Here is a 23258-nt window from a genome sequence, read left to right as displayed (position 1 = left end):
CATACCCATACCCATACCATCTGTCTAGACACACACATTCTTACAGAGTCCTTACAGAGGAGGTATTTGTTGGGAAGCGCTCATTGTAGACTTTTTTTTCCCCCCCTGAGAATCATTATAACTTAAGTAAATTGCTCACTAAATTTCATCTGTCGCCCGCGTTCCTGCTCAGATACAACTAAAGCCTATTGAAATTGATTTTTGTGTCGGCAACAGAGCAGGGATTCAGTAAGAACATGAAAGCTTCCCTTTCATTACTAGTCTTCTTTCCCCGCATTACTTTAGATTTGGTGGGCCCTAATTATATTCCAGTGTTTCTCCAGCTGACATTTCTTATGTTTTAATTAAAACTTCTGGGGCTTTGAGGACACTGTGGGAGAGAGTTTATTCATCATCAGCCCTGATAGTCAAGTGAGTCCCTATTTGTGTCCCTGCTGCCCGAGAATGATAGCTGGGGACACAGTGGTCCTTTCCCTTTGTTTTTTTCTCACTACACCGGTGTCGTTCTTTCCTTCCCCCATACCTCCAATTCCAGACCTGTTCTTGCTGCTGCCATAGACACTCTGTTATTAAGTAACACAGACGGCACTGTGGGTAGACTGGCTTCCTATTGAAGCCATAAATTAGGTGAAATGAAATGTAGCACTGTCTTTTTTATCATCATCATTATTATTTATCTCTGCCTAGTTGCCTATGGTGCCTCGTGGTGCAAAGCCAACCCACCCACTCCTGACCACATGGTTGTAAATCTCCAAAAAGACAGGGCTAGTGTTGGGCTGTGATTAACAAACTGATGCAGGTCTGGGGAGAGAACGTAGTAGATCTTCTTAATCTGCAGCTAGGAAGTGGGATGGAGTGAGCAAAAGGGTCTGCCAGAGGTACTGAGGGGAAGACAGGGTCACCTCCTAAAGTAGTCTCTAAAGAGGGAACTGTTGATTCAAAAATCTGACAAAATGAGTACTTTTCTCCAAGAAGAGGTGAATCTGTTCTGCCTTAGTTAGTAATCTCTCAGGAAAAGAGAATGCAGAGATAGAGGAACTTGAGCAGGGCAGTGTCTGGGCCTTGCTTTTCCCTTGTCATATCTTTCTCTCCCTGACCCCTTCCTAGGTCAGGTAAATTGTGAGATGGTGGAATGCAGAACTCTAATACCTGCTCCCACCTCCAGGGCTCATTCCAGTGACCCAGAGGGTTGGTTAGCACTTGGAAAAGGGAACAAAAACAAAACCTTCTTGAGCAAGTGGCCTCTTCCTCCAGTTACCATACTGGGAGCCATTCTTACAGTTTCTTATTGCTTGAGAGAAAAGCTATCTGCCACTCTGACGTAGACATTGCCTCAAATTCTGTCATACTTCTCCCAGGTTAAGCCATGATGGATCACTGGAGTCTTTCTGTTCACTGTGATTTGAGGCAGCTTACAAGCTCCACTAGGCCTAGAAATTTCACGTTTCCAGGTGTGATTTAACACCTACTCTTTGTCAGATGCTGTCCTAGACAACAACAGGACTGAGGACACATCAGGCCAAGTCCTTGCCTTTGAGGAGCTTTTGGCTCTAGAAGTATAGCAGCCATGTGCCTGGCAGACTGAATGTCCAAAGGCTTTGGGGACTAAGTGAGCTCAGAGGAGACAGGAGTTGACTCCAGTATCCTTCACACTGTCTACTGTAAGCTATTAGGAGCTGTCCACTGTTGCCGTGAACTCTTATAACCTGCGTCAAGAACAGTCCATCTTTGTATCTTAAGGAGATTACTTACCTCTCTATTGTGCTGCACCCATGTATTTTAAAACACCGTGCTCAGACTCTCAGATTTCAGAGTACTAAAATCTCATCCAATAGAAAAATCCCAGTAAAAAACAAAATAACCATTGAAAATCAACATAAAGTTTACCTTTACTCTTTAAAGAGTAATCTTTAAGAATGTTTCATTAAGGACATTTTTTTTCCATCAAGTATCTTAATGGAAACTACTTAAATTGAATATCTCTGGCTTTCTGGAAAAAAAAAAAGCCACAGAGTCCTTATTTTCCTCCTTTTCCTGAAGTTGAGTATACACTTCATCCTGGACTGGTGTCCAGGAACCAGAGCTTTCAAATGCCATCTGTATACGCAGGGGCCACCCTGACTCAGGGAATAGCGAGGGCTTTTGTGCTGGGCGGGGAGGAGTAGAACATTGGGGAGGCTTAGGAGTTGGCTATATATACATATTCTTTCCCCATCTTTCAAACCCTACATCTATGAGGTTCAAAAATCCTCCCAGAAATTCATGTACACAAACCATCAATGATTGTGGTACTTCTGTGGCATATATTAGATGAGAGCCCATAAGGTCTTTGGTTTTGTGCTCCCTTTTTTGGATTGAGAGAAGAGGTTACTGGGAAGTGTGTTCCTGGCTTAAGGCCATTGCCAAGAGACTGGTTCTGCTACTTTTTTGAGCTCTCCTCACCCTGCAGCCTGTCTGCCTCGTCACTGCTGTCACTTCAGCTGTGCGTGCCTTTCCTGGGTACAGGCATTAGGCTCCCTGCCATGGAATCTGCATACATTAACTATTGTCTGCTAAAAATTGTGAATATTTGATTTTTTTTCCTTTTAATCATCCATTTTGATTTATAAACTGAGCCAAACTGTCAGCCCTGAAGACAGGACTCCTAGGTTCCAACAAAGAAAAATGAGAGTCTTTTCTTCCCCACCCTGTGTCTGTGAGCAAGCCTCATTCTCAGTTGGCCCAGCCCTGAACAGTCTTGAAAACAATCCATTTTCTGCCTCGCAGAGGTGCCAAACAGAGGAATTCACAGTGACTGGTGTTGAGATGGGGAGCTGTTGCTTGGGAACTGTCCTGTGTCAGTGCCTTGCTTCGTCTTTGCCACAAGTCTGGATGCAGTGATGGCTGGATCTCAGTTCGACAGATACGGAGAGCAGGATTTTTTTACGCCACTGATGAATGGCACATACGGGCCAAGGAAAAATAAAGTCCTTATTTAACCTGGGGAAACCCTAGGAGCAGACACTGGTCCAAATATATCCTGTGACAGTTCATGTTCCTTGATTAGAAGGATCTTTGGAGTCTTTTCATGAAGTTGTTTTGTCTACTTCTTTGACTCAAGACATGGTGTACCAAAGAAAGGTAGCATTCTTGAAGATGTCCAGATAGGTCTCTTAACTATGCTTTAATCTTAACTGGGACTGGCAAATCAAGAGTACACCTTCACTCTCATCATTATAGCTCAGAGGGAAAGCTAAAGCCAATTCCTAGTCTCTGTGATCTGTGCAGAGGGCATGTTGATTGGCCTCTCTATCAAGTTTAAAGGAATTTCGTCTACTAAATTCGTTTTCTCATGTCTTATTTATGAGTGAGATGATTGAGATTCTTGCTCACAGTCTCACCCCATCTGCTTGTACACTTTGTGCCTGGATAGAAATGGGGGAACGGGGCACCAGGTGGCTCAGTCGGTTAAGCATCTGACTTTGGCTCAGGTCATGATCTCATGGTTTGTGAGTCTGAGCCCTGCGTCGATCTCTGTGCTGACAGCTCAGAGCCTGGAGCCTGTTTCAGATTTTGTGTCTCTCTCCCTCTGCTCCTCCCCCACTTGCATCTTGCCTCTCCCTCTTTCTCTCTCTCTCTCAAAAATAAATAAACATTAAAAAAAAAAAAAAGGAAAGAAATGGCGAGAAGTGGAAGAAACTGATATGGACATATGGATGGTGCTGAAGGTTCATGGTGACCATGAACCTGACTACAACCCTCAGATGTCACTACTTGTCTCACTAGTAAGCACCTCTTTGCTCTGAGTCCCTGCTGTGCCAAGCACTATAGGAGGTGCAGGAGGTGCAGGGTAAATATGTATCCAAGCCATTCCCTGGCCTTGATGATTCGATCTTCTGAATATCTCTTGATTCCATCCACTTTTCACCCCCTCCCTTACTTCCATCCCAGTCCAAGTTGCCATCCTCTCTCAACTGAATTAATTAGTAACTAACGTTATAAATGCTATATTTCCATCATCCTTTCTATTTCCTCTATTCTCTGTCCTGTCCCTAGAGCAATCTTCTCAAAATGCAAACTTGGTGACTTTACACCCTTGTTTCAGACCCTTCACTGGCTGTCCATTGGTCTTACGATAAAGGCAGAATTCCTCAAAGTAGCCTGTGAGCCCTTTCTTGGACTTGCTAGACACTTTCTCTCCACTCCAGCCATACTGGCCTATTTTTAGTTACTGAAATACTCTAGTAACCATAGCATAACAGGACCTTTGGACATGTTCCCATTATCTAGATATATTTCCTAACACTCAACTTAGTTCATTTTGTTCATCCTTTAGGTCAGAGTTTTTGTAAAAACTTAAAAAACAAAACAAACAAAAAAAAAAACAAAAAAAAAACAAAAAAACTTTCACCTCAGATCTGGTAAGAAATATTATACATTAATATCAAATAAGGAAGAAAGAAAGAGGAAAAGGTAAAGGAAGAAAGGGAGGAAGGGGAGAGAGAGAGAAGGAAAGGAAACAAAGGAAAGGATAGGAAGTAAGGGAGAAAGAGTAAAGGAAGAATGGAAGAAGAAAGAAAGAAAGAAAGAAAGAAAGAAAGAAAGAAAGAAAGGGAGGATGGAGCCTTTGATGGAGTTCCCTGGGAAACAAATTTTGAGGACAGAGATTATAGGAAGTATTTTGGGGAGTGTTCTCAGAATTAACACCTGTGGGAGAGTAAAGATAGTTTTGAGCAGAGGAAGAAGCTGAACGCACTTACAAGGCCCTAGGCAATCCCAAAAATCCCAAAAAGGAGCTTTGGAGTTGGGATGGCCCTTCAGAGTTGTTCCACCTTCACATAAGTGACACAGGCTTTTATATTCCCACATCTACTAGTCACTGAATGCTTGCTACCTTCATTAATAGTCATCGAATGCTTACTCCCTCTAGTCAGGGAGTATGACCTTGGGTCTAGCTGTTCTCTTTGGCTAAGCTAGCTGTTCTCTTCTGCTTCTCCTGAAAAGAAGCAGAACACCTAGGTACTGAGGAAGGGATTTGTGTGGCACACCACAACATCCATTATAGTCAATCCCTTGTGACGCTTGGACCTGCCTATTTTGTATACATTTGGAAACAGCTCCTCTCGTATTCTAGCTGGTCTCTTCTCTTTGACAAAGTTATAAGAAGCCCCCAACTACATCTTATCTAATGGCTGCAGCTTATGCTCATCATTTCCCTCCTCTACTATCCGTTTCACTTCTCCTCTCCTTGGTTAATACTTTTGCTGTCTATGTGGCTGACCTGTTCAGGTGACCTGATCCTCGTTCCTGAGAAGTCTGAGGCATGCTTACCATGACTTTCTCAGGCTTGACTGTGCCGTTGTCCCTTTACCAAAATTTTGGGTGGCATTAAAAATAAAAAAAACTTCTTCTCTTCTGCAGCCTGAGGATAGAAAAAGCTTAAGACCAGTCCAAGGAATGAATTATCAGGGTAGAAGAAAAGGTTGAATCCCCAACTTGAGTCTAGTTGGGAAGGAATGAGACTCTGAAACTTGAAAAGGAGACATCCAATTTGATGTGCTTGAGAGCTTGAAATCTTCTATTTCCCTGACCCCTCTGAGCCTACAGCAGAAATGTCCCCATCTTATTTGAAGACAGTGCACAGGCCTCAGGATTTAAACCTCAACTCCCTGATGATTTTCACAGATTGCCTTCAGTTGATGGTTAATTGCCCTTGGCTTTTCTTTGTTTTTCTCTAGTACATCAATGGCTGTCAGCAAAAGCAGAAGCCATCTGATTCCATTCTTTTTTAATTACTGTTTCTCTTGGACCTCTCAAAAGTCTGAAATATTGGAATCACTAGTGAATTCTCTTGCACCTGTATCCTACTCTACTCCACTTCCCTACTAGCGAACATCCCGACAGTGACACTGCTGTAGCGTGCCAGGGGCTATCCGAGAGCCACTGATGGGGGCCTCCTAGCAGCTACTCTAAGAACCTGTTTCCTCAAGCCATTCCTGTCACCGGGTGTCTTAGGTAGAGTTCCTCTGGAAACAGACTCTGAGATGGAGATTTACATGCAGGAGTTTTACTGAGGAGTGGTCTTAGGGCCTATACCTATGAAGAAAATAGAATTGTGCAGAAGAAAGAAGAACTGCAGTGCAGTCTTACAAAGACCACAGCCATCGCTAGAGGCGTCAGGAGCTGAGATGGTCCTTCAGAATTGTCCCACTTTAAGGCAAGAGGGCTGGGACTTTTATACTCCTGTGTCAACCAATCATTGATTTGTCTATCTTCAGGAGGGAGCATGACTTTGGCAGTGCTTTTGTAGCTGAGGGCACTTTCCAGAGATCGAACTGGCTGAGAGCTATCAGATGTTTTAGTCTTGAAGGAAAAGTCTGGGCGGTGCACTATAGCATCAATGATAGTTGATAGATAGATAGATAGATAGATAGATGTAACCATGACATTTGATCCATGAAACAACGGCTGCCATTACTACATGTTCTACACTCTGATTTTTTTCCATTTGATTTGATTTATTTTCATGGTTCTTTGTGGGGTTTTGTTTATTTTTTAAGTTAGCTCTATGCCCAACATGGGGCTTGAACTGACGACACTGAGATCAGCAGTCACATGCTGTACTGACTGAGCCAGCCAGGTGCGCCAATTTTCATGGTTCTTATGATGCACATTTTGAAAATCATAGCATTGGCTATGATCAGTAGGGTTCATGTAAGATACTGTGGAAATGCAACAGTAGAACACTCACTTGCAATTAGGAAAGTGAAGTCTTCCTCGATAAAGGGGAGATCTAATCTAAGCTAAACACAAGGAGCTAAAAACATTCTACCTGTAAGGGAGCCCTTGGACAGCAGGGAAGGAAAGAGTAGGTAGAGTGTCTGCATTTTCCACAAACCCAGTTTGCTCATGTGCTCTGCTGGAAACAAATGTATTTCAGTGACCTAGAAATGAAAGTACTCTTTCTTCCAGGCTAGCCTCAGGCTACCAGCTCTAAAGCCATCTTGCTGTTCCTTAAAAAAATAACAGCAATAACAGAGCCAAGGCTTACATGGCTATTTCAGACAAAACCATTGTTTTTCTTTTGCATTCATTTTAGGAAGGAGGTAAAGGGGTAGAGTACTATAATCCTTGAGTGATTTAGATTTCACTGCAGTGTTGAGTTATTTTGCAAAGAACAAGAACCAGCAGGTAGGGTTTTTTTTTAACCTCAAGTGTGAGAAAAAAGAAAGGAAGAAGGGGAGACAGTGTGTTTGTATGTGTGTCTGAGGATGGGGCGGGACCACACTCACCAGTTCTGAGTGACCCCACACCCTTTGCTTTCCTGGATGTGAGGCCCATTCTTCCTCTTTTCTTGGGTACAGGCTTATTATGCTTGAGGACATGATTGGCAATAGGCTTGGATCCTATTCGAATACCAATTATGCCTTTCTAGAATTAGTCTGTTATTTTTGTTATTGTTGGTTATTTCAGGGAAAAAAAAAACCACTTCATTCTTTTATTAAAAATGACTCAGCAACTACAGTTAAATAAGATATTTTTTTCTAATTTTTGTGGAGAAAAAAATTTTAACCATTTGTCTCCCTTTCAGGTTTTTTTTTTCAGAATAAAAATTATTTCGTCTTTGGTTGAATATGTATTTTAGATCCAAACATAGATGGAGTCTATGTTTAGATTTTTTGTTTCTTTCATAAGTGAAAATAAATTAAAGTTAGGGGTAATGTTAAATTTTCACTTTAAAATTCTCCTGTCATACAGCGTGGAGCCTGGAGCCTGCTTCAGATTCTGTGTCTCCCTCCCTCTCTGCCTGTCCCCCGCTCGCACTCTCTCTCTCTGTCTCTCAAAAATAAATAAACATTAAAAAAATTATTTTTTTAATAAAGTAAAAAATAAAATAAAATTCTCCTGTCATGTTGCCTTGTAATCAAATAAATTTTTTTTTCTTTTAAATCCTACCTGAAATAGAGATGAATGGTTCAATGTTTAACTCCAGTTAAGTAAAATATGAAAAGAAGATTTGTTTAAAATAATTTTTTTAATTTTAGTGATAATAATTTTTAATTCAAGAGCTGGATGGCAGAATTGGGAAAGAGGAGAAAGTGCCCTGGCATTAGGTCCTCATTAATTGTAAGATATTGGCCTCATCCCAAAAAGGGCAGTGGATTAGGCACCTTAGGGTCTCTTCCTACTCAATTTATTTGTGACTTTATGAACACTTTATGTGCCTCTTCAAACGCTGTCCTAACAATGACGGCGGCTCAAGTTTCTAGTGATCTTTAGGTCAGCTGACTCCTGGCTATTCCCTCAAAGTCAGCCTTAATCTGGATCCTAATTGAGGCTGACATTCTCCAGTGATGTAAAAGGCACCTCGTGCCAGGCGGCCTCCTTTGTGGCCCTCCTCTATCAAAGGTTGACAGCTCAGCAGCCTTTCTATTCCAGAGTGCGGGGGATGCCTTTGCCCAGGACTGAGCTGAGGCTGCTAATTGTTCCATCTCCAGGATCTCATTTAAGCCCAAACTGCCATCCCGGGGTGTATTATTCAGTCATCTGTCAGAGCCATCGAGAACTATTCTTCAGCTTAGAAGTGAAATTTAAATGGGAGAGAAGTAGGTTAATTTTTTTTTTCTCAGTGTTGCCTTTAATGACATTAGAGCAGTTACTAAAATAAAAACAAATACCAAACAACAACATACTCTGCATTCAAAAAAGTAGCAGATATTTATTTATTTCAGACCAAGAACTGTCCAGTGCCTTGTGTTTGAAATATGAAATGGATTGCCTGTACTATGTCTGCTCCCTGACCCTGGGCCCGGACCAAGAGCTAGACCTGCTTGGCTCCCAAGCTGCTGGTGGAAAGAACTAGGTGTTGACGTGTCTTTGTTACAAATTATTAATTCCAAGAGGATCCCCTGTTTCTTAAGGAGTTAAAGATCAAGTGCACTGTTTCTCAAACTGCGTATTGACAGAGGTGCTTCGGGCTCCCACAGAGGAAGAGAAAGAGGTGGCTGTCAGAGCAAACTGGAGTTTGCTGGTCAAGCCTCTTCTTGAACCAGGAGGATTCTATATAAGATTGGGGGGAGGGGTCCTAGGCAGGGGTCTCCTATAAATGAAGCCAGAGAAGAAGGAAGGGAAAGTAGGAAGGAAAAACAGAGGGACAGGTTCTTTGGGCCCAGTGCAATAACAGAAACATGAACATGTTCATTGGTAGCACAGAGGTGAGTGATTGACAGTGAGGTTTCAGAGAAGGTGGTACTTAAGTTGAATCTGACAAGAGTGAATAAGTTTACTAGGGATTCAGGAGGTGAAGGGTGTCTTAGGCCAAGGAAACACATCATCAGAGAGGCAAGAAACAATATAGTACATTTAGAGAACACAAATAGTTTAGTCTCAAGGACCACGGAATAAGAGCAGATGGGAGCCTACCAAGGTGGTATGGCAGATAGAGGGCCAGTTCGTAGGAGGCCCTGCAAGCCATATGCAGGTGGTTTTGCCCTTATCTGGCTGTATGGAGCCATTAAAAGAATTTCAAGGTGGGGGCGCTTGGGTGGCTCAGTCAGTTAAGTGTCTGGCTTTTGGTTTTTGCTGAAGTCATGATCTCACAATTCGTGGGTTCAAGCCCTGCATCGGGCTCCGTGCTGATAATGTGGAGTCTGCTTGGGATTCTCTCTCTCACTCTGTCTCTGCCCCTCCCCACTCACTCTGTTTCTCTCTCTCAAAAAAAAAAATAATAATAATTTCAAGGTGAATCAGCTCTAGGATACCATTCAGACCCTCTATATTTGCCTTCAGTTTCTCTACCCTCTTTAGTGCTTTAGTAGAGAAACAGCCATTGTTAAAGTATGATTTATGGCCCTTACTTTAAAGACTTTATACAGTTGACCCCTGAACAGCATGAGCTTGAACTGCATTGGTCCACTTACATGCAGATTTTTTACAGTATGTATTGTAAATGTATTTTCTCTTCTTTATGATTTTCTTAATAACATTTTCTTTTCTCTAGCTTACTTTATTGTAAGAATACAGTCCATAAAATATATCACTATAGGACATATTTTTTTTAATGTTTATTTATTTTTGAGAGAGAGAGAAAGAGTGCAAGAGTGCCAGCAAGGGAGAGGCAGAGAGAAAGAGAGAGAGAAAGAGAGAAAGAATTCCAAGCAGGCTCCACACTGTCAGCGCAGAGCCCAGTGCGGGGCTCAAACTCATGAACTGTGAGATCAAGACCTGAGCAGGAATCAAAAGCCACCAACTGAGCCACAGAAGTGCCCCAAGATATATGTTAACCAACCGATCTATGTTATTGGTAAGGCTTTTGGTGAATAGTAGATTATTATTTGTTAAATTTTTGAGAAGTCAAAAGTTATGCATGGGTTTTTGACTCCACAGGGGTCAGTGTCCCAACCCTCACACTGTTCGGGAGTCAACTGTATTCCCAAAGAAAAGCTGTTGATTCCTTTGCTATGGTCAACATTACAGCACCATAGACTCTTACGGGGACCTGGACAATTCCAGAGGCCGTTTAGTGTTTATCAACAGAGGGCGCTGTTGCTACTTCTCCCTTGTGTGAGATTAACTCTGCCTGAAGTTAATATTCCTGATCTCTGGACACCGAATTGCAGTAGCACTACACTACTCACTCAGTCATTGCCAAAACTATTTCCAAATGCTCTTTGCAGTGGAAAGGGGTGGTGGTAACAATAATACTTGCTCCCCTCCCTTTCAGCCACTGAGCCCTTTTCCCCCACATTTTGCAGAGGAGGGAACCAGGGCTCAGATGGGTTACATCACTTGTCTCGGATGAACCTACTGGTCATGAGCAGAACCTGGACAGGACTCAGGCCTCTGGAGCTTCAGTTCAGGGCTCTGAGAGGTGACACTCCCGGCTCCTCCCTTACTGTCTTGAAGGTCGAAATAAGTAGGAGGGGCTGTGCCATGTCCATATTGAGTTACCAACTTGATGCCTCCTTCTTTTAGCTCTTTCCTGACCAAGGAGGAAAGGGAGCAGGATGGGAGGCCGGAAGGTGAAGGAAGTGCTACTAGAGTCAGAGAAAATAGATGCAAAAAGCTGAGAAAGATGAGACGCAAAGGGGCAGACAGCACTAAGCCTCTCCCCTCTTCCCAACTACAAGCGTCCATCACCTGCTGTTTTCATCCATAAACACACCACTTCATCTGTGGGGTGAGCACCCACCATTCCAGGTACTGGAAACACAACGATGAGACATGACCCAGGCCTTCATGAGTCACGTGGCCTAGAAGGAAAGACGACATTTAACATGAAGCACAGGACAGGGTCACAAACAATCATAGGCAGCATCTGCTGACAGCTGATCTGTGCCAGGCATTGTCAAACACTTTATATACATTATCACATTTAATTTTCACGGCCATCCCAGGAGTCAGGTACCGTTATCTCCATTTTTCAGATGAAGAAACTGAAGCCAAGACGGTTAAGAGACTCGCCTAAGGTTATGCAGCTGGGATTTGAATCCAACTGATCTTGGAAGCAGCATCACACTCCCGGGGAGCAGTCATAGTTGAAATGTATTTTAGAAGACATATATGAAATGCATTTAGAAGTTAGACGTATTGGTCATCCCTGCTACTGTGTGAGAGTGGGAGGTAGACTTCACGTATCTCAAGGAGCAAGTGAAGAGAAATCTTCTGTTCTGGTGTTGGCCCCTCACCACACCCTATTCTCTTCTGATTCTGTGTGGTTGACACTTCACTGTGGTTCCAAAGACCCAAGTTGCCCGTTTTCAGGGAAATAGTTGCTTCTGTTCAATGCTGTCCCTTTGATCACAAATTTAGATTTATTGCTATCTGTTTTATTCTAGCCTCACTTTTAAGATAGAGATTAACTTACAGTCTCAAGTAATAGCAGAGTCATATCCAGTTGAGACTGTTAATACAAGATATTTTCATAATCAAGGAAACTAAAGTTTCTTCACCTACTGAGTATTTTCTGACAGAGGAGATACTTGTGTCTCCACACCCAGACCTAGCTCCCCTTCCTCTCACACTAGCCCTTACCTTGGAGAGAAGATAAAAACAAGTTATTGAATATTGCCTTTTTTTGGTTAACTTGACAACCATTATGAAAACAAACCCAAAAAACCAAAATGATGGAGATGTTTTACAAAGTAAATGCTAAATAGAAATTGATCCTTAAAGCATTTAAAATTTCTGTGTGTGTGTGTGTGTGTGTGTGTGTGTGTGTGTATCTGTCTGTCCATCTCTGTCTGTCTGTCTTCCCTATCGGTGTTCTATAACAGTGATCTAGATAATTGTTCTCTATAGTTGGAACTGAATGTAGACATTGCTTATTAGAACTAAAGTCTTCTATTATTACTTTTTTTCTTTACAGGGCCGTCATGTTAAAACGGGCCAGCTTGCAGCCATTAAGGTTATGGATGTCACAGGGGTAACGTATCTTTATTTTGCCATCTCAGTAGCTATATAGTTATGATAGAGAAATTAGTGAAAAAATCATTTTTCAGAAATAGAATCTTCTTAAACATCTAAGATATTTCCCCACTGAGCTTAACATAGAACAGTAAGAGTATTCAACATCTGACCGAGAAGACCAGGGATAAACCATTCTAATTAAATTAGAAACCTACACACTGCCTTATGTAGAGCAAATGATGTGTTTCAAAAATTTACATAAACACAACCAAGGATATCTGCATATGAAGACAGAACACGGATTTGAAGGTATTAAAAGAATAATACAGAGATTACACAGAAGAGATGGGTCTTAACAGTTTTCCCAAAGGTCCACCTAATGCTGGAGTAGATAAGAGTTTGGGTAGCTCTAAAATCCTAGTAGGATATTTAACATAAACATTTCCCTCCTTGAAATTATTGACCAAATAACCAAAAATTCTTGTTATTATGGAGCAACACTGAAACAAAATTTCTGCCTGGATGATCAAACGGAATAGACTTTATTTTAAATACAATCTTATGCTTTCAATCTTTTTGCTGCGGCTATTTAAAATATTTAAATGCCTTTTTGAGAGTACAGAGCAAAAATCAGACTTGAAAACACACACCGGACATCAAAAATATGTTAATAATTTTCTATTGTTCTGGGGATTTTTCTAAGATGTCTGCTTGCTGTACATAAAAGCTAAAAGACCAAAGTCTTCCATTTGGCCCAGAAGTGGTTTATTTGATGTAAATAGACACAGAATGAATGAACCACATGAAGATACCAAGAACCAACATACAAATTTTAAAAAGGCACACAATATATCTGTTTGTCAGACAGACTTCAATCTATATATATCTTTTCTGGCCTAGTTTGTTACCTTTGATAAGTATACATTATATGATACGCTGTCTACCGTAATACTAATTTCACTAATGTTCATTTATACCACACTTCATACTGACTTCCTTTCCTTACTTATTAATGATCTGAATTCATCTTTAAATTATAGATATCTTTCAGTGTCAAAAAATCGTTCCCATGTTTATTGGCACTTTGATAAAGTACTACTCCCTTTTATTTGTCCTTTCATTTATTTATTTTATTTTTTCAAATACATTATTCAAATTTCAAAGGTTGCAAACCAGTTCAGATACTTAATCCCTATTAGTTTATTAGTTCACCTGGCCTTTACTGAATAAGAAATTGCATGTAGACTATATGAATTAGGTTTAGATTCTGCCACTTGAAACAGAAAACTCAAAATAACAAAGGCTGGAGCACAATGCAAGTGTCTTGCTCTCTCATGTTAAAGGAGTCTGGAATCTATAGCCCAGGGATGTATGGCAACAGTGTGACCAAGTGTCTTCCACCCTAAAGGTCACTTCCATGGTTCAAGGTGGTTGTCAGATTTCAATTGATCACATTCTTTGGCCGCAAGAAGAGTGAGTGGGTGGGAGCAGAAGGGTACAGAAAAGAGCTCCTTCCACTAAAATCTTGTCTACTTGTATACAACATTTCTACTTAACTTCTGCTTTCATTGGGTGTACCTAGCTGCAAGGGAAACTGGGAAATGTAGTTTTTTATTCTCCCAATATGTGCAGTTAAAAATCTGGGTTCTGTTAGTCAGGCAGGAAGGGAGAATGGATACTGGTGTGGTCAGTTAGCAAATCTGACACAAAAGTCAAGATCAGGTACTATCAGTATCTACACAGAAACCCATTATAAGTTTGTAAACCCTTTGCAAAGTTTGTACCACAAAACAAGTGAATTTGTTTTGCAATTCTGCTGAAGTCATACTACTGTATTTTCCCTGGATTGAATAGGATCTTCACATAATGTGATGCACTTGGCAGTTTAACAATTGCTGGTTGTGGGTAGGGTCCAAGACATTCATGCTGCAAAGTTCTGTTGTGTGGCTCTGTGGAACCGACAGTTGATTTCCATTGACATCATTAATCTCAGCGCACAAAGCTGTATGTTGATGCGCGAAGTATGACTTGAGAGCACTGGATATTACTTTTCTAGTTTCTGGTTCTATTTTTGAGACTTCAAGTTGCTTGAAGAACCACTGACTATTGTTAGACCACCTTGCTTTGGAATCAACACAGCTTTTTATCCCAGCGTATGTATTCTCAGTTTAAGGAGTGTCAGTTAGCCCTTTTAAACTGGGTTCCACAAGATAGCGAAGCTCAACAGAAAATAACTTGGGAGTCTCTTTTCTCAATTCTCCGGAGGATGATACAGAGCTAAGGCTGTTGCCAGCACATAGGGAGTCGATCCGTTGCATACAATGTATGCTTTATGTTATTTAGGCTTAATTTTCTAAGGGAACCCTTGTTGAAAAGGCTGAGTAGTTTCCCTGATTCAGGCACCTCATTGACTATTCTGTAACCATTGACGCTTTATCAAAGATAAATATGGATAGCACATCAGGAGATAGTTTTATTTCCCTCAGTGTCTGATACAGCATCAAATGACTTTTGTATCACCCCCTTACACACTACAGTCAGTGTATGATTTCCTTTGTGGAATTTGTGTGGTATCCTCAGAAAACAATCTATTTCATTTTGCCATGTTGTCTTTTGTGTATTATGGAATGCTGCAAACGCTTCTTACCAATTATTATAATTGCGCTCATTATAGCTGCTCTGTTAAAAATGGAGATGAATTCTCAAAGGTCGTCTTTGTTAATTGTCTGCAGTGATCTACTGCAAAGTTACTATAGTTTATTGTAATGAAATTGATAAAACCATAAGCTTGAAATCAATTTTTAAATTATTGTTTTTATTCTACACCACTTTCTTTTTTTTTTTTTAATACAAAATAGCCACAAAGAGAACTGGATATAATGCTTCTGCTCTTCTGGTTTTAATGCCGAGACACTTCCAAAATTGCCAATATTTGCTTCAGAATTAGTACTTCGACTCAGACTCAGTCTTTGAAGTTGTTTTAGTTCCTGAAATAATTATGAGAATTTCTTCATTTCGCAGCTTTCTGGGGATTCCTTCCCAGCTGGGTTTGTGTACTCTAGATTTGCCTACAATATCTAAACAACATTTCTCAAAGTGGACCACTAGCTTCAGTGAACTGTCAGCCCTCTGGTGGTCTTCATGAGAAAGGGTCCTGGGGGACCCTCAGAAGCTGCCTTTTCTACAAGCTCCTCAAGGAACTCCAGATTCGTGAAAGTCAGAGGGGCACTTCTCTAGGCTTTTAGATTTGCTGCTTTCTGGCTACCATATGTGAAGAGTCTGTGGTCTTTGATCACCCAGTAAATGATTCTCATTTTCATTTGGAGAAAGATTCCTGGTGTAAACCAGTCCCTTTACAATGATACCTTGAAGCCCACACAGGACTTAAGGAGATAATAACTTAATGCCATAGGCTTTCACCTTTACAATGACTGGTTCTGATCCTATTGCTCAGGACACTGTGGGGTGTAGTACCAAAGCCCCCCTCAAACCAAATGAAGCTGAAAATGGAAATTATTGGAAGCCACATAGTGTGATTAGGAATGTTGGCTCTCTCTATCTTTGTGCTCTGCTTTCCTCCCACCAACAGGTCCAGGCTCATGTTCTAATTACTTCATTATTGTTAGTCCCAGCAAAGTGCCAGTCTGAATATCAGTGGTGCAGCTTGGGTCACGTCCCTATTCCTGAGCCAACCCTTGTTTCCTTCTTCCATATCTGGATTGGGTGCCTGGCCCTGGAAGCTACAGGGACTAAGGGCTGGATGATTCATGAAAGGACGATTCACGAAAGAAAAACACGAGAGATATTTGAGGAAAGGGTGGGAAGGATGCTGAGTAGGTAAAACCGGGAGAATTGCAGCACTGTGCTATCAAATACCATTGCAGTGGATGTGCTTAAAACTGATTTGGTTCTCAAGTGCCTCTCTAAGTGCCTTTGTTATGTTGCAGCCAGAAATAATAATAATGGTAACTAACACTGCGGGAGTGGTTATTACGAGCCAGACTCTTTCAAGCACCTTCTATATTCTGATTATTTAATCCTTTCAGTAACCTACAAAACAACTTCCATTAGCAGCGCCATTACAGAGATGAGAAGACCGGGCTTATTAAGTGTCTGGCTCAATGTAACGTGTACATGGTAGGGTGACTATTTCAGCCTGAGCGATTTAACTGTATCCTTGAAATCCATCATCTCAACCACATTGCTATAGGTCTCCAATTAACACAGAAGGGCATTTAGTGTTTAATTTACTGTGTGTTTTTTTCCCATTAATATATTCAATAAACATTTACTGAAAACTGAGTTTCTGATGGGCACTGGAAATTCAAAGATGAAAAAGTGCTCCTTTGTCTGCAGGGGAACTCACAATTATACAACCTCGCCCCAAATATTTATAAGTGAAACGAATCCATTTTATAATAAAGTTATAAAATTCATGAACCAAGCTACTTATAAAGTTTGATATTGACAGTGAGGTAGAGTAATTAAGCCCAGGAAGGACAATCAGACAGATATTCCTGGCCAAGGAGACAGCCTGTGCCAAGGCATGGAGGCTGAAATAGCATTGAAGTATATTCTGGAAACTATTACATGATTTAGTTTCAAAAGGGCTGAGGAGAGAGTGATACAAGATCCTTCTGGACAAGGTAGGGCCAGGTCATGAAGGAAGTAAATAGCATGACAGGATTTTACATGGTTTTCAAACTTTCTGTTTTCCCAATAGAACATTTTGGTCATATCCTCTTAGGCAAAAATCCAATATATAAAAGAAATATAAACTTTTTTTTTTTAAACCAGAGATGGGATGCTATACGTCCTGGTCCTTTCCCCCAAACCAGTGCAAGAGCCAATGTGGGAGCCAGAAATTGAACAGTAAATTAATGTGATGGGATTGTCTACTAGGAGGATCCATTTTAAACCCTGTTTGACTGAGTTCCTATTTCAGTCCTGCTTACTGAATTCCTGTGGCTGAAGCTCATGACCAGCCTCCATCCTTCTTTGAAGGGTAAGGAAGTGGTCTCCCTGGAGCCTCTGGTAGAGGGCTTTGCCCATAGTTAATGTTGGCTGAAACTGGACCAAAAAAAAAAAAATCTTTTCATCCGGATTGTTTTGAAGAGTCAGGGTACATACTGCTACAAGCACGTTTCGTTCCTCTCTCCCAAAGAGAGACTGTTCAGGGGAGCGATTGGTAGCACAGAACATAACATTATTAATAATAGTCATAACAACAACATCCATGGTCAAAATAAAAATGGCTGAGTACTTATCATATGCCAAGCACTGTTTTACTTAGTACAACATATATTAGTCTGTTTAATCCTCGAAACAACTCCCATTAGCGGGCACTGCTACTGTGTTCATTTTACAAATGAGTAATTAAAAGCACAAAGAGCCTAAGTAACTTGCTCAAGCCCCACAGATAGTAAATGGCAGAGTTGGAATTCAAAGTCAGCCAGTTAAGGTGTGTCCACTCTCCCCACAGCCCTGTTTTAGGAATGAAAGATGAGGGAGTATCCGTGGAGCATGGCCTGCAGACTCAGGTAGAGCTGAGATCACCTACTACCTCCTTACTGACAATGACCTTGGTGGGGAAAGGGGCAGAGATGGAGGGAGAGAGAGAATCCCAAGCAGGCTCTGTGCTCTCGGCATACAACCTGATGTGAGGCTTGAACTCACAAACCATGAGATCATGACCTGAGCCAAAATCAAGAGTTGGACACTTAACCAACTGAGCGACCCAGGCACCCCATGAGTCTCATTTTTCTTATGTGTTGGCTGGAAATACAGACATCACAAACTTATACTGAGGCTAAAATGATATAATATCTGGTGCTTGGCACATAACAGGTCCTCAATAAATTATCTTAATTATTAGCCCTGGTAAGATACAGTGAATTCCTGAATGGGGCAGTCGATAGGAATGGAAAGAAGAGTTTAGAGCATGCATTGAACTTCTGTCATTAGTAGATGATAGTGTGGAGATGGCAGCCTATGCTGTGAACTGTGCACCATCCCCGGGTTAGTCTCTTGTTGATGTGTGTAAATGGTTTGAATTAGCCCTGTCTTCAACACCTCAATTACAGAGTTATTAGTCTTACCCTGAACAATGTCTCACCCCAAGCATGTACCAAATGACCTACTATAGAGCAGGATCTAGGAGAGAATGTATATAGCAAGATTCTAGAAGCCAAAGATTGAAACCATAATTATTCATTCATTTAAGAATGAAAGGGTGTGCTATGTTCTGGACTGATAGCAGTGAGTAGAACAGACACAGGCTCTGTCTTCTGGAATCTTACGTTCCAACATGTATAAAAGACATGAAAAATAGCCAAACAATTACTTAATCACAGTTTTGATTAGCTTCTAAGGACTGTACAGAGGGTATTAGGAGAGAATTTAAGAGGAAACGAATCTATCCAGGTGGCTAGTATGTTTCCTGATAAAGTGACAGGTAAGTGAGATCCGAGGATGAGTAGATCTCGGTTTTGTGTTACTAGGGCGGGGAGAAGGGCATTCTCAGCTCTAGGAGTCTCACTCTCAGGTGGGTTCAACAAAGCCTAGGAATCCCCAGCCCACACTCTTCTGCTTCAGAGACCCCTCTGGACGCCTCTTTGGGACTTCTCCTTTGGGGCTTTTCAGGTAGGCATCTTTAGCAGACAGATCGTCTGATAAAGCACATGATGAGAACTTTTAACAAAGAAAACATAAACATGTTATTTTTGTGTCCATAATACCTTTTACCTTGGAGGCTATATTTAGTGCATCAGTTCTGTATGGTATACAGCATTTGGAACTTAGAAAGCTTCTAGAGCTCTAAAAATGAACAAGCTGAGCTGCCCACTGCCTGCACATTTCAGCATCTCCCCCTGTCTTGCCTACAGACTATCCCCCTTTTGGTGGCTTATGTCTGTCCAGGTCTCTGCACACGTGCATGCACACTGGGTGTATAGGTTTGTCATATATGTATGCACGCATGTCAGACAGATTCCTTAAGAGCAAAGAATGACCCTGGAAACTACTGTCTATGCCCCCAAACTAATGAGGGTGAACAATGAGGCTCACTCATTTTAAAAAATATTTGTACATCATTACGGTTTGTATTCAGTAGTGCCTTTCATTTGTGTACCTCTAAGCATTTGGTCAAAATTATAGTTAATTCTCTTATGCCCCTAGTGAAGTTGAGATACGTGTAGGGGAGGATGTTGGCACACAGAGGTATGAGGAGTACCTGGATCGTTGAGCGTGCTATTCAAATCCAGGTTTGCAACCAGGCTCTTCGGTAGCAGACTGTGGGGTCTCCTTCTGTACGTTCACCCCCTCCTCTGTGCTGCCAGCACATTTCCACCTGACTAAAGTCCACCTTTGGACTTTATCAGGTTCTCTCTTATTGGGCGCTTTTTTTCTTTTGTGGCTTGACTTCCCCATCAATATGTTGGCTCTCTTCCCAGTGACTTGAAGCTCACCCCTTGTGTTCCCTTTATGGAAAGTCCTCCCTCATTTAAAGCCTACTGACTTTAATGAGCCAGGAATGGAAACTGTGCAGTTTTCATCTCTGTACCTCCTGCAGGGCTTGCTAACCTAGAACCTGGGGCATAGTAGATGCTATACAAAATGATAATATATATGTGAAAACAAGAGACCAGAGAAACTATAAAGAGTAGAAAACCAGATAAAAGAAAAACAAATCCAAATGATAAGCCACAGAAAACTAGAAAATTATTTTTTCCTGGTAACCAAAACACAAAGGGGAGGCATTATCAATTATACTGTTTATACCATCAGATAAGACTCATTCCAATTCCTGTGAGCTGTTACCTGAATTATAGGTGTAGGGTCCCTGAGGATATAAGTCACCTCATTTATGTAAGACTTGAGGCAAGTTAGTGACAACACTACCAGGAGTAAAACTCATTTACTTCTGTGTTAACTTGATCAAGGGTCTTTATTTATTTTATTTTATTTTTTTTAATTCATGGTTTTATAAGGAGCCATCATCAGTGGAAGCTTGGGTATGAGAAAAATGCACATCAGGCTGTGCTAGCTGGATCTCTAAGGGACAGCATTTCCCAGCAAGAGAAATTTCCCAGCAAGAGAGCAGGTTAGCCTCATGGGAAAGAAGAGCACTGTAGATTGGCACTTTCATCTGGGTATATTCTAGTTTTGACATTTCAGGGCTCCCTTACCCTGAGCATGTTGCTTAACCTTGCCTTGTGGATCACATCCCCTCTCTTATAAGAGAAGTAAGCATAGTTATTTATAAAGAAAGTTTTTGAGAACAACATGTAGAACAGTATGTTCAGTGCATATTATTATTATCACAGTGTCTCTTGCCGACATCTTTCCTTTTTCTCTCCATGGTACCAACAATTCCTATAGAAGACAACATGCCATACCCCTTCCATCTATAGGGCTTTGGCAGTCACGATTTTTCTGCACGAAAATTGGTTCCCTCCATAGTCACACCATGTCACACTTTTTTTCTTTCTTCCCAACTGGGTACCCCCGACAAGGCCTTCAGAATTCAGCCCAAACTTGAAATTCTTGGTGCTGTCTCCCCTGATGCCTCCAATTAGATTAGCTATCCATACCTCTCCTGTTTGTAACTGTTCATGCATCTGTGTCATTCTTTGATTTCCATCAGTGTTCCCCACTAGCCTATAGTTAAGTTTCATTGTGGCAGAGCTTGAATCCATGGTGCCCATTGTTGTATTATTATATTATTAGCATTTAGCACTGTGCCTGGAGTACAGTAGGGAGTTAAATGTTTATTGAATGAATTCATTAGCTTAAGACTAACATATACAGCAAATCCAGGCACTGCCTACAGAATGTCAAGGCAAAGTCCCCGTTCTCTCAAGGCTTAGGTCATTGGACCATTCTGGGTTTGTTTCCTTCAATGTATAAAAATACAGTTTACAGGTGCATAACCCCACCTTGAGATAATTTTACGAGATCCGTACATGCTTAAATATTACCTAATTTTTAATATATATTCATGTTTAATAAACTGTGATAAAACAAACCTCAAACTGTATGTTATATACCAACAAACACACTGGAAAATGGCAGCCTCTTAATTTGTACTGCTAAGTTACTCCGTTCGTGTGCACAATTTCATTCAGGAAGAAGAATTTCCACTGAAATTTCAGAGTTTTCTGTTTAAAAAGAGAAATTTGCAATTACTTATCTTGTTTTTTCTATGCCTTGGAAACAAAACAAAACTGAAAATTAATGAGATACTGAAGCTGATATGGGACTTTATATTTCTTTCAGACATCTAACGTATTCACTAAAACAGCTTCTTTGTTGTCATTGATTAATTTTATAACTAGATATCACATAGTTACACTCACAAAAATAAATGTTACTGATTTTAAAAGTCTAGTTTTTGTTGATGCTATATTTGTTGGCATCCTGAATAAAATTTCTATTGGAGGAAAGGATTTCACTATTACAAATTATTTTAAAACGTACATTCTGGAAAATGTCAACAACCCCTTTAAATTCTAATAGTCTCTGATTCTCTAACAATAAATTATCTTCAACTTCGTGTCATATTCTGTCAACAGTTGAGTTGAGAATGATAGGAAAATTAACACAAACAACTGCCTGATGCCAACAAGTGCTATGGAAAGCAGGACTGGTTGAGCAGGAGCAGAAGTGGTTCTACCTGATGCCCATATGCCTAGGGTGTAGTGGCACTTACAAGTCTATACATCTCATACTTCTGAATTGAAACTGGCCCGTCCCTTGGATTATTATAAGTTATGCAGTTTTACTCTTGTTCCATGGATTGAGAGCTAAATGTTGGTCAAACTCTTTGTTATAGAGCACACTAATATTAAATGCCTTATTAATTCCATTTTTAAATCCTAGCATAGCGTAGGTGCTTAAAGTATATTCCCCATGTATTAAATATGCAACTTAAAATCCCTCTTTTATCCCTTGATATCATTCATAAGCAAATACTATTGTGTGCTAACAAGCTTCTTTAACTGGAGGACCAAAGGCGCGTTTCTCTTCATCCCTGGCTTGAAATGTTCCCAGACACTTCTTTCATGATTAGCAGCTTTTGTTTTATCACCATGGGTAACTGGAGTTTTCAGTAGAGAATTAAGAGCACTGGCTTTGGAGTCAGAGGAATCTTGCTTTGAATCTTAGCTCTGACATTTAAAATACGAATGAACTGGGGGTTACTTAACCTCTGTGAAATTCATTTTCCTCACTTGTAAAATGGGATCGTTAAATCATCTACTTAATAGAGCTGTTTTGAGTGTGAAATAAGATAAGACACACAGTTTCTGGGACATAGTGGAGGTTGGCTTTGGCTATGTTTTATAACCCTGGTATCATATTGTTATATGATATCGTCATTAGAGGCAGTCAGTGGCTTAAAAGCATCTCCTGGACGCATCCATTTCCTTGCATGTGAAAACCACTTTCTTCTCACATGGAAGAGTTGTCTGCCAGCAATAAGAGAGAGCATGCCCCAGTGCACAGGTACTTTTCCAGCCTCTGCTAGGGCACATTTACTAATGTTCCATTGGCCAGAGCAGGTCACATGGCAGAGCCCAGAGACAAAAAGAAGAACTAATGGGCTCCCTTTCTTCATGAAGGAGGCTGCAGAATATCCTGGCCTTTCTACTCCCTCTCTGTCTCCCTCCCAGTCCAAGTCTACCACAAATACTAAGCAATAAATAGATTCCCATGATCTTGTGAAAAAAGCAATCTTCTTTCTTTTGGCAATAAAGCTATGCTTAAATAAGCACTTAGTTTTTTCCAAGCCCTGAGAGGCAGCTTAAATAGATATTCTTATTTTCAATCACAGGTGAAAATGGCTGATATCCAGACAGTATCTATGCAATGCC

General features: G+C 40.8%; 1 protein-coding gene across 3 annotated transcripts in view; it reads left to right on the top strand.

Annotated features, from left to right (window-relative positions):
• TNIK (TRAF2 and NCK interacting kinase) overlaps positions 1-23258 on the top strand; it is a 392919-nt gene that overhangs the window by 218564 nt on the left and 151097 nt on the right. For all 3 annotated transcript variants that reach the window (XM_047874618.1, XM_047874617.1, XM_047874619.1), the window contains exon 3: positions 12347-12403. In XM_047874618.1, the coding sequence (XP_047730574.1) occupies positions 12347-12403 (57 nt within the window). The remainder of the gene's footprint in view (positions 1-12346; positions 12404-23258) is intronic.

This window comes from Prionailurus viverrinus, chromosome C2 (genome assembly GCF_022837055.1).
Source record: "Prionailurus viverrinus isolate Anna chromosome C2, UM_Priviv_1.0, whole genome shotgun sequence".
NCBI classification, from domain to species: domain Eukaryota; kingdom Metazoa; phylum Chordata; class Mammalia; order Carnivora; family Felidae; genus Prionailurus; species Prionailurus viverrinus.
The sequence above is the reverse complement of the archived record's forward strand: the minus strand, read 5'-3'. Positions and strand labels throughout refer to the sequence as shown.